Source organism: Bufo bufo, chromosome 4 (assembly GCF_905171765.1).
Source record: "Bufo bufo chromosome 4, aBufBuf1.1, whole genome shotgun sequence".
NCBI lineage: Eukaryota > Metazoa > Chordata > Amphibia > Anura > Bufonidae > Bufo > Bufo bufo.
This window is the reverse complement of record NC_053392.1, coordinates 384,720,626-384,734,960: the sequence shown is the minus strand read 5'-3', so window position 1 is coordinate 384,734,960 and position 14,335 is coordinate 384,720,626. Positions and strand designations below refer to the sequence as shown.

The 14,335-nt window shown below is 44.7% G+C and overlaps 1 protein-coding gene across 1 annotated transcript in view; it reads right to left on the bottom strand.

Annotated features, from left to right (window-relative positions):
- Window positions 1–14,335, bottom strand: part of ECT2L (epithelial cell transforming 2 like) — a 74,365-nt gene that overhangs the window by 5,035 nt on the left and 54,995 nt on the right. The window contains exons 18-19 of the mRNA XM_040429224.1: window positions 12,431–12,587; window positions 8,727–8,792 (exon numbers count right to left, since the gene is read on the bottom strand). Coding sequence (XP_040285158.1) covers window positions 8,727–8,792; window positions 12,431–12,587 — 223 coding nt within the window. The remainder of the gene's footprint in view (window positions 1–8,726; window positions 8,793–12,430; window positions 12,588–14,335) is intronic.

The window sequence follows — 14,335 nt, the reverse complement described above, 5'->3', positions numbered from 1 at the left end:
GATACAGTATTTGAAGGATTGCGGGAAAAGAAAAGAAGGTGTTTTCCTTTACATAAGAGCATATCGGCTTTAATTGAAAAGGAATGGAAGAGGCCGGACAAAAAAGCCTTTGTTAGTAAAAATTTTAAGAGGAAGTACCCCTTTGAGGAAGAGGCTACAACTTCATGGGATAAAGCACCAAAATTAGACGTGGCCATTTCTAAGGTTTCCAGGAGATCTTCTTTACCATTCGATGATATGGGATTTTTAAAGGACCCGCTAGACAAGAAGATAGACTCTTGCCTCAAGAATACTTGGGAAGCATCCACAGCTTCTTTTAGACCTAACATTGCAGCTACAGTTACGGCCAGGTCCTTAGCCTTGTGGCTGGAGAGACTAGAGGGACAGTTAAGAGATAAGTGTCCCAGGGATCAGATTTTAAATTCATTGCCAACCCTGCAGAAGGCGGCGGATTTCCTATCGGACGCTTCCGTTGAGGCGGTTCGGTTGGCAGCCAGATCTGCGTCAACTTCAAATTATGCCCGTAGAGCCCTGTGGCTTAAGAACTGGAGGGGAGGCGACATGGCCTCTAAGCAGTGGTTATGTAGTATCCCCTGTCAGGGGCAGTTTTTGTTTGGCCCAGAGCTGGATGCTCTCTTAGAAAAGGCAGCCGATAGAAAAAAGAGAATGCCTCAGGAATCTTCCTTTTCTCAGTTTAGGCCTTATAGACGTCCTTTTCAGAATACTTACAGGTTTCAGGGAAAGAGACAGCCGGGGGATAGAGATCAGTTTCCCCAGACCAAGAGGGTCAGGCGGTAGGGGCTTCATGTTTGGAAGTTCCTCCTCCTCCCAGAAGGACAAGCTGTCAAAAAAATTACGCTAGACTACAGGTAGGAGGGAGACTAAAAAATTTTCCCTCCGCCTGGAGAGAAGTTGCAGGAAAATGGGTGACTGGAGTTGTGACAGAGAGGTTAAAACTACAGTTCAGAGGACAATTTCCTCAGAGATTCATGGTTACAAAAAAATCCCAAAAATTGTCAAGAGAGGTAGATCTGCTGATAGAGAAAAAAGTATTAGTACCAGTACCAAGGGCAGAACAGGGGGAGGGCTTCTACTCTACTCTGTTCTTAGTCAAAAAACCGGACTGCTCCTACCGAACAATTATAAATTTAAAACAACTAAACAAACATCTGGTAATAAAAAGATTCAAGATGGAAACCATAAAGTCGGCAATCCATTTAGTTTTTCAGGGATGTTTAATGGCGGTGCTAGATTTGAAAGACGCATATCTACATATCCCGATGCATCCCCACGCCCAGAAATTTCTGAGGGTAGCAGTTGTAGAGGACCAGGGAACCAGACACCTACAGTTTCAGGCCATGCCCTTCGGCCTATCAACGGCTCCGAGAACCTTTACCAAGGTGATGGCGGAGGTGGCATCCTTTATCCGGAAGGAAGATATTCTGTGTCTTCCCTATCTAGACGACTTCTTGATTATAGCAAAAACACGAGAAAAATGCCAGAATTCGGTCCAGAAAGTAATTCAGATCCTGGAGCAGACATTCCTGGGATTGCAGCTGGACTCGGTGCAACAAAAGACGTTTCTTCCATCAGAAAAGATAGCCAGAATCCAGAACGAGGCCCGGAGAGCTCAGGAGAATGCGAGTATGTCAGTCCGGAAAGCAATGTCCATACTGGGTTTGATGACTGCCTGTATTCCAGCAGTAAGATGGGCACAGTTCTATTCAAGGATGTTACAGTGGGAAATATTGACTACAACAAAACGAAGGGAATTGACCTTGGACTCCCAGATGTGTCTCAGCCAGAAGACCCTGGTGTCCCTCAACTGGTGGTTGGAGGTCGAAAACTTAGACCAGGGTATCCAGTGGAATTACCCCGATCCAATAGTGATTACAACGGACGCCAGCCCATGGGGGTGGGGCGCACATTTCAGGGGTCAGTTGAGGCAGGGAATATGGTCCCCGTTACAGAAACCGTTTTCTTCCAACAGGAAAGAATTGAGAGCAGTACTATTAGCTAGGGATCGACCGATATTGATTTTTTAGGGCCGATACCGATAATTTGTGAACTTTTAGGCCGATAACCGATAATTTATACCGATATTCTGGGAATTTTCATTTTTGAGAAAAAAAAAAATTCCTACACAAATCTGCTGAAAATTAATATGTTTATTGTTAATGTGTATTTTTTTTTTTATAAATCTTTTTCATTTATACTTTATTTTTGTGGGTTTTTTTTTACTAACTTTTAGCCCCCTTAGGGACTAGAACCCTTGTCCTATTCCCCCTGATAGATCTCTATCAGGGTGAATAGGATCTCACACTGTCCCTGCTGCTCTGTGCATAGTGCACACAGCAGCATGGAGCTTACCATGGCAGCCAGGGCTTCAATAGCGTCCTGGCTGCCATGGTAACCGATCGGAGCCCCAGGCTTACACAGCTGGGGCTCCGATCGGAGGAGCAGGGGATCCTGTGGCCACTGCCACCAATGAGTAATACTGGGTGGGGGGGGGGCGCACTGCGCCACCAATGTTTTTACTATTGGCCGGGATTGGGATGGGGGGCGCACTGCGCCACCAATGATTAATACTGGGGGGCTTGGGGGGGCGCACTGCGCCACCAATGAAGATAAGTCTCTCGATCATTCATATACAGGAGGCGGGAGCTGGCTGCAGAATCACATAGCCGGCTCCCGACCTCTATCAGCGGTAGCTGCGATCCGCGGCACCTGAGGAGTTAACTACCGCGGACTGCAGCTGCCGTTCATAGAGGCCGGGAGCCGGCTATGTGATTCTGCAGCCAGCTCCCGCCTCCTGTATATGAATGAATGAGAGGCTTATCTTCATTGGTGGCGCAGCGGCCACAGCCCCTCCCCTCCTCTTATGTTCTATCCCCTCATTGGCGGCAGCAGCAGCAGCAGAAGCACAGGGGGAGGAGACACTGCTTCCTTCTCCCCTGTGCTGCGGAGGGAACACAGAGAGCGCTGAGAGCAGCGCGTTCTGTGTTCCCCATACGTTATCGGTATATCGGCAAAATTGATGCCGATACCGATAACGTTCAAAATCCTCAATATCTGCCGATAATATCGGCCAAACCGATAATCGGTCGATCCCTACTATTAACCTTAAGGACAGCCCTTCCAGAACTGCAGCACCAGCATGTCAGGATCATGTCGGACAACAGGACGGTGGTGTCATACCTAAAACGTCAGGGAGGTACCAAATCCCGATCTTTGATGAGGGAGACAGACAGAGATGATATTCTCAGTAATAGAAGGGGATTTAGCTCACATATCCACTCTGCATATAAAGGGGGAGGAGAATGTCCAGGCCGACTTTTTAAGCCGTCATCAGTTGAAACAGGGGGAGTGGACCCATCAGTATTTGCAAAGATCGTGGATCTATGGGGGATACCAGATATAGATCTTTTTGCCACCAGGGAGAACAAACAGGTAGCAAGGTTTTGCTCCCTCAGCCCTTACGAATCCCCATTTGGAGTGGATGCCTTCCTCCTAGAATGGAAATTTAATCTGGGATATGCCTTTCCCCCTCTTCAACTCCTTCCCAGAGTCCTCAAAAAAATAAGGGAAGAAAAGTCGGACATGATAGTGATAGCCCCCTTCTGGCCCAGAAGGGCATGGTTCTCCCTTCTCAGGTCCATGTCGGTAGCAGAACCATGGGTTCTTCCCGAGAGTCCGAATCTCCTGAGGCAGGGCCCAGTAATGCACCCAGAGGTAGAATCTTTACATCTTACGGCATGGAGATTGAGAGGGCACACTTAATTAAGGAGGGATTCTCGGAAGCACTAGTTTCTACTATTCTTAGAAGCAGGAAAAAAGTAACTAATACTATTTATGCCAGAATATGGAAGAGATTTCTATCCTTTGCAGGTCTTGACACCAGTATTTGGCCAGAGAGGATTTCCACCAGACAGGTCTTAGAATTTCTACAGAGAGGGCTATCTCTAGGATTAGCAAAAAGTACCCTGAAGGTTCAAGTTTCGGCACTCTCAGGTTTAAGCGGTAGGAGCCTGGCCATGGATCCCTGGATAGTTAGGTTCTTCAAAGCGGTGGATAGGGTTGCACCAGTCAGGGGACCCAGATTTCCCCCCTGGGACTTGAACTTGGTTTTAAAAGCCTTGACTACTCGTCCATTTGAACCCATTGAAGATTGCTCAATTAAAAATCTCACACTAAAGTTGGTTATGTTGATGGCGCTCATTTCAGCACGTAGAGTTAGCGAGCTCCAGGCCCCATCTATTAATCCCCCGTTTATGACCATACGTGAGGATAGGGTGATACTCAGACCAGATCCAAAGTTCATCCCTAAAGTACCTTCTAAAACTAACAGGTTGCAGGAGATATTTCTCCCAGTCTTCTTTCCAGAGCCAAAATCCGAGGATGAAGAAAGATGGCACTTATTAGATGTAAGAAGGTGCCTGATCCAGTACCTGGGGAGATCCAAGGACTGGAGAAAATCCTCATCCTTGTTAGTCTTGTACGCGGGGGCAAGGAAAGGTAATGCGGCCTCAAAAAGTACCATCGCCGGTGGATTAGGGAGCTAATTTCTTTAGCCTACTCCTGTTCTGGTCTGTCTCCTCCACTATCGTTGAAGGCGCACTCTACTAGGGCGGTGTCTACCTCTTGGGCAGAAAGGTCTAGTGTTTCTATTGACCAAATCTGCAGGGGCGGCCACATGGGCTTCTCCGTCTACCTTCTATAAACACTATAGGCTTCAACTTGACTCCATCTCTGACCTACTTTTTGGTACTAAAGTATTAGAGGTTGTCACCCACCCTTGATTTCTATGTAATCTCTCTCAGTGGTGCTGTCGTGGGGGAGGGGAAAAATGATGATTACACTTACCGGTAATCAGATTTTCCTGACCCCACGACAGCACCCGTCTAATTCCCTCCCCAAGGTGGTGGTTGGTGTTAAATTTCACGTGGTGAGATGCAAAAAAAAATAAAAAATGTGTATATGGATATTGTATTAACCAAAAGGGGAGTCCCTCTCATACTCTGTAAACGGAGAGTGGCTCCACCTTTTTATGCTACAGGTTTCCTGTCCATGGAGGCGGAGCCATCTCTCAGTGGTGCTGTCGTGGGGTCAGGAAAATCCGATTACCGGTAAGTGTAATCATCATTTTCCATTATAACCATGTTATAATGGAAAATAATAAAGTAAATGGGGTCCCTGGTAACTCATATCTTGTCTCCTTAGCAACAATGCGCGAAAATCGCATTGCATCCGCACTTGCTCGCGGATGCTTGCGATTTTCACGCAATCCCCATTCATTTCTATGGGGCCTGCGTTGCATGAAAAACGCTGAATATAGAACAAGTGATCCGTGAAAATCACCGCTTATCTGAACAGCCCCATTGAAGTGAATGGGTCCGGATTTAGTGTGGGTGCAATGCGTTCACCTCATGCTTTTCACCTGTGTGAAAGGGGCCTAACTGGCCAGAGAATAAACATTTTTGTGGGAGTACTTCTTTAAATTGTATTTTTTATACATTATACATTTTGGTGTCAAAGCAGCTGTTTGCCATGTGCAGTATATATATTGACACATTTGTGGATGACGGACAAATACTTCATGGCCTGGAGTTTCGGCGTTTTTGAGAACACAAGCTCTTGTTGATATACACACGTGTATACTTCTGGTTTATATGAGCTTTACACACCTATTATTTATATATTGTTTTGTGTAAATTTCTGCTTTGATGTGAGTTTTAGTCCCAATGTTTGTTTTGATGCATTTTTTTAAATTAATTCCTATTTGTGACAAAGTCACATGAAGGTGCACATGGCTATCAATGTCCCATCAAGGCAATTGAAATCATCCAGAAATATTTAGGTTTTAGGGTTGCACTTACTTTTCATGGTATATAATCTGTTTATTTTAGAGGTCGTTACTTTCAGTTCTGGTATATAAGGATATGTGCATGCATATTTAGGCCTAAGTGGTATGTATGAACTAGAGGTGGGACGAATCCAATTTTTTTCAAATCCGAAAAGGTTCTCGAATCTTTCGAATCTCGAATCCTGTACATAATTGTGTGAACGGTGTAAGAAAAAAAGTCAGACCGCGTCAGTTTTTCTGAACCTCCACCTCCCAGTCACGGTCGCACCCTATATGACCGCGATCGTTACGCCCCTGCTCCTATCACTACAGAACATACAGGGTAATACAGCGCCACATACCTCTTACATCCAGTGACATCTCCTTTGATGTAGATGTTCTCTTTCCTCATCTTCTCCTTTCAAACCAGACCACCATTTTTCGTCTCTGCAGTTTGACAAAAATAAATCTTTGTTTACTACTTTTCCATCATCCTCCCATCTTCTGGACAAATCATCCTAACACCCCCAATACTGTTCCGCTGTGCTCCCCAATACTATACTGCAGAAACAGATAATACCCCTGATAATACTAGTACCACACAGAGCCCCCCATATAAAATACCCCTTCTTTGTGGCCTCAGTAGATGCCCCCATAGTGCCCCCCAATAATGTGCCAATAAGTGTCCCCATAGATGCCCCCCTAATCATGTGCCAGTATCAAATGCCTCTCTCCTCCCCCCATGTGCCAGTATCAAGTGCGGAGTGCCTCTCTCCTCCCCCCCATGTGCCAGTATCATAGTGCCATCTCGCCCCCAATGTGCCAGTATTATAGTGCCATCTCCCTCCCATAATGTGCCAGTATCATAGTGCCATCTCCCCACCAATGTGCCAGTATCATAGTGCCATCTCCCCCAAAGTGCCAATATCATAGTGCCACCTCCCCTCATAATGTGCCAGTATCATAGTTCCATCTCCCCCATAATGTGCCAGTATTATAGTGCCACCTCCCCCCATAATGTGCCAGTATCATAGTGCCATCTCCCCCCACAATGTGCCAGTATTATAGTGCCACCTCCCCCCATAATGGGCCAGTATCATAGTGCCATCTCCCCCAAAGTGCCAGTATTATAGTGCCACCTCCCTCCATAATGTGCCAGTATCATAGTGCCATCTCCCCCCATAATGTGCCAGTATTATAGTGCCACCTCCCCCCATAATGTGCCAGTATCATAGTGCCATCTCCCTCCACAATGTGCCAGTATTATAGTGCCACCTCCCCCCATAATGTGCCAGTATCATAGTGCCATCTCCCCCCATAATGTGCCAGTATTATAGTGCCACCTCCCCCCATAATGTGCCAATATTATAGTGCCACCTCCCCCCATAATGTGCCAGTATTATAGTGCCATCTCCCCCCATAATGTGCCAGTATCATAGTGCCTCTCCCCCCCCATGTGCCAGTATTATAGTGCCATCTCCCCCCATAATGTGCCAGTATCATAGTGCCTCCCCCCCCCATGTGCCAGTAGTATCATAGTGCCTCTCACCTCTCCCCCTCGCCAATGTGCCAGTAACAGATAAAAAAAATAAAAAAAACTTTTACTTACCTCCGCTGCGATGCAGGCCTCTTCTGGCCTGTGTCCCGCGCTGTACGGCTCAGGCGGCGCAATGACGTCATCGCGCCGCCTGCACCGGCCTCTGATAGGCTGCGCGCCTTGTGCCGGCAGCCTATCAGAGGAACAGGGAAAGGAAACGCCTCTCCCTCCCCTGTCGCAGCAGCGAAGCGCTCATCTTCTAGAGTGCCCTGCCGCCGCCACCACCAGTCTGGGCACCACTGGGATTCGTATCCGGTAAATTACGTCGGGATTCGAGTCCACGAATCCAGCAAGATTCGAGGGATTTGTGGATTCGACAAATCACCCGTCCCATCTCTAGTATGAACTCTGCACAGAACTTTTATCTTAGTTTTGGAATGGCGTGTATCACTGCTTGGGTCACCCTTTTTTTTTAATATTTTAAATTAGGTTTTATTTGCTCATCGAAAATGCAAAACTGTCCAAGAAGCGCAACCTGTCTAAAAAAAAAAAAAAAGAACCCTGTCAGCAAAAGGGTTAAACAACACTAGGCAAACCTTGAATATTTCAATGGGAAATTTTGCTAAGCCTTTATTCATTGTATAAATGAATATGAGGTACTTAGCAAAAGGGTTAAAGGGGTTGTCCAGGTTCAGAGCTGAACCCAGACATAACCCCCGTCTTCATCCCCCCAGCCCCTCTGAGTGGAGCATCGGAGCATTTCATGCTCTCCTTTGCCCTGTGGCAACATACCTGGCTTTCTCACAGTATACTAGGCGGTTTCCACCTAGCACTGAGCCCGGTGACGTTACCGGCACTAATGGGTGGTCTTTAGCGCTGTCCTAGCCAATAAAATAGCCTAGGGCCGCACTAAAGACCACCCATTAGTGCCGGTGACACCACGGGCAGAATCCTCCGCCTAGCAGTGTAAAAATGTAAACAAACAGCCCTTGCCCTGCACGATCCAGCGCAGGTCAAGGGGGAGCATGAAATGCTCTGATGCTCCACTCAGAAGGGCTGGAGGGGTGAAGAACGGGTTATGTCCGCGTTCAGCTCTGAACCTGGACAACCCCTTTAAAGTCATGACATATAGCATTCCTTCTTGACTGTGAAAGTTCTAAAGCACCCATAGAATGCATTAGTTAAAATACTGGTGCTTCACACTGTACATATAGGTATTTAAAGGGTCTCCTAGACTACAGGTTACAGTTAGATAATTTTAAGATGTAAGGTTTCCACACGTCTGCTGCCTCTTGGAACCTGTAGTCTACCAGGAGGTCAGACATGGTAAATACTTTTACTACTTACCGGACATCCCTGAATCATCTTCTGTATATGTGTTAGCTCTGTGTCCTTTTCCAGACCTGCTTTAAGCTGGCAAAAAAATGTTCAAATGTCAATAAATATGTCACTGAAATAAAACTATATTTTATGTAAAGCTTATTGACAATATATTTTCAGATTAAGCTAAAATAATAACAGTATATCTGACTATGGTTATGTGACTTGCATCTGGCTTTTTTTTTTTTGTAGTTTGAGATTCCACTTCTCTCACTCTCTCACTCAGAAGCACTATATATGACATTATGGAGAAGAACTGCAAAGTAGTGATGTGAATAAAGTCCTTGGGTGGGATAGAACACACACTATCTGCTGCAGCCTGCATTTTTGTGTCTTTCTGCTTTTTTTCCCCTCACTGGTCTCTCCTCATCCTCCTCCCCTCTTCATAGATGTCTATAGGCAGCACATAATATGATTCCTAAGTGATCTGACAATCTGTCGTGGGAGACCAAGATGTTTTTGGTACCGAATTCAAAGAGGCTGAGCACTTTAGTAAGGAAGGAGGGGTGGAAGGTGCCTGATAAGTGGAGAAAGGCATTTTCTCTAATAAGATACAGTCAGGTCCATAAATATTGGGACAGCGACACAATTCTATCATTTTTGGCTCTATACACCACAACGGATTTGAAATGAAACGAACAAGATGTGATTTAATTGTAGACTGTCCGCTTAAATTTGAGGGTATTTACATCCAAATCAGGTGAACGGTGTAGGAATTACAACAGTTTGCGTGTATGCCTTGCACTTGTTAAGGGACCAAAAGTAATGGGACAATTGGCTTCTCAGCTGTTCCATGGCCAGGTGTGTGGTATTCACTCATTATCCCAATTACAATGAGCAGATAAAAGGTCCAGAGTTAATTTCAAGTCTGCTATTTGCATTTGGAATCTGTTGCTGTCAACTCTCAAGATGTGATCCAAAGAGCTGTCACTATCAGTGAAGCAAGCCATCATTAGGCTGAAAAAAACAAACCAAACCAGAGAGATAGCAAAAACATTAGGCGTGGCCAAAACAACTGTTTGGAACATTCTTGAAAAGAAGGAGGTCAGCAACACCGGAAGACCACGGAAAACAACTGTGGTGGATGACCGAAGAATTCTTTCCCTGGTGAAGAAAGCACCCTTCACAACAGTTGGCCTGATCAAGAACACTCTCCAGGAGGTATGTGTATGTATGTCAAAGTCAACAATCAAGAAAAGACTTCACCAGAGTGAATACAGAGGGTTCACCACAAGATGTAAACCATTGGTGAGCCTCAAAAACAGGAAGGCCAGATTAGAGTTTGCCAAACGACATCTAAAAAAGCCTTCACAGTTCTGGAACAACATCCTATGGACAGATGAGACCAAGATCAACTTGTACCAGAGTGATGGGAAGAGAAGAGTATGGAGAAGAAAAGGAACTGCTCATGACTCCTAGGCATACCACCTCATCAGTGAAGCATGGTGGTGGTGTCATGGCATGGGCATGTATGGCTGCCAATGGAATTGGTTCTCTTGTATTTATTGATGATGTGACTGCTGACAAAAGCAGCAGGAGGAATTCTGAAGTGTTTCGGGCAATATTATCTGCTCATATTCAGCCAAATGCTTCAGAACTCATTGGACGGCGCTTCACATTGCAGATGGACAATGACCCAAAGCATACTGCAAAAGAAACCAAAGAGTTTTTTAAGGGAAAGAAGTGGAATGTTATGCAATGGCCAGGTCAATCACCTGACCTGAATCCGATTGAGCATGCATTTGACTTGCTGAAGACAAAACTGAAGGGAAAATGCCCCAAGAACAAGCAGGAACTGAAGACAGTTGCAGTAGAGGCCTGGCAGAGCATCACCAGGAATGAAACCCAGCGTCTGGTGATGTCTATGCGTTCCAGACTTCAGGCTGTAATTGACTGCAAAGGATTTGCAACCAAGTATTAAAAAGTGAAAGTTTGATTTATGATTATTATTCTGTCCCATTACTTTTGGTCCCTTAACAAGTGGGAGGCACATATGCAAACTGTTGTAATTCCTACACCGTTCACCTGATTTGGACGTAAATACCCTCAAATTAAATCTGACAGTCTGCAGTTAAAGCACATCTTCGTTTCATTTCAAATCCATTGTGGTGGTGTATAGAGCCAAAAATGTTAGAATTGTGTTGATGTCCCAATATTCATGGCCCTGACTGTATATTACCAAGTTCCTTATATTCAGCTGTACTGATTTATGCAAACTTTGTTGAAAGAACAGTGCCTATTTAAAGTGAGAAGCTGAATGAAGCTGATAGGTGTATAAGCCTCACTGATATTTCAAGATACAATGTATGAAGGGGCCCACCACCGGAGGTGTGGGGAAATATCCTTGTTAAAATTTTACTTTTATACGGTATGCAATAAAATATATACACCCTAGGATGTATCAACATAACACATAAACAAACATATAACGGGGTCCGTGTATCGGTACCCCACTACTGGTAAAGCAAGGAAGGAAATTAGACCTGCTGCGCCTGTAAAGACGCAAGCAGTCTTACCCGACCAACCAGATGGCTAGGATCAGCTGAGGCTTTTGGTACTGCCTGGACCAGATGGAGTCTTGTGTAGTCAGAGGGAGTCTTGGTACTGTGCCCTGTATCACCCTATATACTTGGTAGGAAGGGGACTGCTCCCATGCTGCCTGTCTACACAGAGCACTCGCCCTCAAAAGGGCGACCCCGTCTGGATACCTGTCCCTAGTTATGGACCTGATCACTAGCACTATTAAAAAGATGCGGAATCTTCAGCCCTCCCGACGTGGCACGTTTCTGTTGTGTCGACTCCTCAGGGGAAGTTGGTACAAAAAAGGGGGGGAAACAGCATATAGCATATATGACCGTGGGTACACAAAAGATGGACCCTGCAGTCAAAAATGCAAAAAGGCTCTATAAGCTGGAATAGGAGCCAATGAGCAGGCACCCCTGGTGTTGAGGTGCTGCGCTTTAACATACACAACCGTGGGTGCAGACCGAAGAATGATCACGGTTAGAGATGCCAGAAAAACTCTATCAGCAAGATTAAGAGCCGATGGGCAGACACTCCTGATGTTGAAGTGCCGTGCTGCAGAGTGATAGATGTTCCTCGGCACGTTGGTGTGTGGGGATATGGTGATCCTCACTTAAGGTAAAGTCCCACTAGTTCTGGGGTTCCTACGTTTACCTGCCACACTGATACATACCTTTGTGGGGTTTTAAATAGAGCCCAAGCGCGCCTCTCCTGGAAAGACCGCCCTGTGATTGTCGGCGTCTGACGTCACGCGCATGCGCCGAATAGACGTCAGACCCTGGCGCCTGACATCACGTGATAGCGGCAGCCAATCACAATCATGAGAAGGCCGTGGGAAAAAGCGGTTGCCTTGGAAATGATATCAACAATTCGGCAGCCATACGGCACGCCTCCCGATGGAAGCGTCCATAGCAACGCTGTGACACAGAATCACAGCTAGATGGAAACTGACATTTCCTGCAGGAAAGTGACAAAACCCCTTACAGAAAGATACCATATAAGCAGAAGAAGTACATGTTTTCATATTGACCTTCTGAGCTCTGTGGGATCCAATACAAATACCTCATCTATTTATTTGCACAGATGAAAAACATTTTTTACTTGTCTCCATCATGATCATAATGATGTATAATAGAATGGAGGCTAACCTGTCCAATATAATCCTTGTATTGCTTCAGCTGCAGTATAGCAGAATTTAAGTCTTTGCGATCTGAATGCTCGGGAGGAGTATGTAGTCGAACAGCGTATAAGAGATTCACGTATTCTTCAAACCGAGTGGATGGAAAGAGAAACAACTCCTGTAAACTATTAATTAAGAAGTGATGGGTTATTGTAATAAACTGCTTAAGCATTAGGTAGAGCTGAACAGATGTCTGTCTGCAAAACAGTTTTCTGCTCTGGGTGTACAGAAAATGATCATGGTTGAAGAGGACCTATCACCTCTCCTGACATTCCATTACCAATGAAATACCAAATCCAAAGCATATTTTCTGTATTATTCCTTCTAGACAATCATGAATAAACTGGATGTTCATATGCAGTCAGGTGTTGTCAGCACTGACAATGTTAGACTGTGCAGGGAAGCAACCCCTAACTGGTAACATCAAGCCTTATTTGAAAGCTGACCATCTAAGCCAGGCATCATCCTCAAACTGCGGCCCTCCAGCTGTTGCAAAACTACAACTCCCAGCATGCCCGAACAGCCTACAGGTATCAGTCTACAGCAGGGCATTGTGGGAGTTGTAGTTCTACAACAGCTGGAGGGCCGATTTTTTTAGGATGCCTGATCTAAGCTTTAAAACAAGACCAAGTTCTAGCTAATACATAGCAGAAGGTATTACAGCCCCTTTCACACAAGAGAGTTTTCCGCGCAGGTGCAATGTGTGAAGTGAACGCATAGCACCTGTACTGAATCCTGGCCCATTTATTTCAATGGGTCTGTGCACATGAGCATTGTTTTTCGATCATCAGTCCTGCATTGCATGAGAATCGCAGCACGTTCTACACTGCTCAAAAAAATAAAGGGAACACAAAAATAACACATCCTAGATCTGAATTAATTAAATATTCTTCTCAAATACTTTGTTCTTTACATAGTTGAATGTGCTGACAACAAAATCACACAAAACTAAAAAAATGGAAATCTAATTTTTCAACCCATGGAGGTCTGGATTATGAGTCACACTCAAAATTTAAGTGGAAAAACACCCTACAGGCTGATCCAACTTTGATGTAATGTCCTTAACCACCTCAGCCCCCAGTGCTTAAACACCCTGAAAGACCAGGCCACTTTTTACACTTCTGACCTACACTACTTTCACCGTTTATTGCTCGGTCATGCAACTTACCACCCAAATGAATTTTACCTCCTTTTCTTCTCACTAATAGAGCTTTCATTTGGTGGTATTTCATTGCTGCTGACATTTTTACTTTTTTTGTTATTAATCGAAATTTAACGATTTTTTTGCAAAAAAAATGACATTTTTCACTTTCAGTTGTAAAATTTTGCAAAAAAAACGAGATCCATATAGAAATTTTGCTCTAAATTTATAGTTCTACATGTCTTTGATAAAAAAAAAATGTTTGGGTAAAAAAAAAATGGTTTGGGTAAAAGTTATAGCGTTTACAAACTATGGTACAAAAATGTGAATTTCCGCTTTTTGAAGCAGCTCTGACTTTCTGAGCACCTGTCATGTTTCCTGAGGTTCTACAATGGCCAGACAGTACAAACACCCCACAAATGACCCCATTTCGGAAAGTACACACCCTAAGGTATTCGCTGATGGGCATAGTGAGTTCATAGAACTTTTTATTTTTTGTCACAAGTTAGCGGAAAATGATGATTTTTATTTTTTTTTTTTTCTTACAAAGTCTCATATTCCACTAACTTGTGACAAAAAATAAAAGCTTCTATGAACTCACTATGCCCATCACGAAATACCTTGGGGTCTCTTCTTTCCAAAATGGGGTCACTTGTGGGGTAGTTATACTGCCCTGGCATTCTAGGGGCCCAAATGTGTGGTAAGGAGTTTGAAATCAAATTCTGAAAAAAA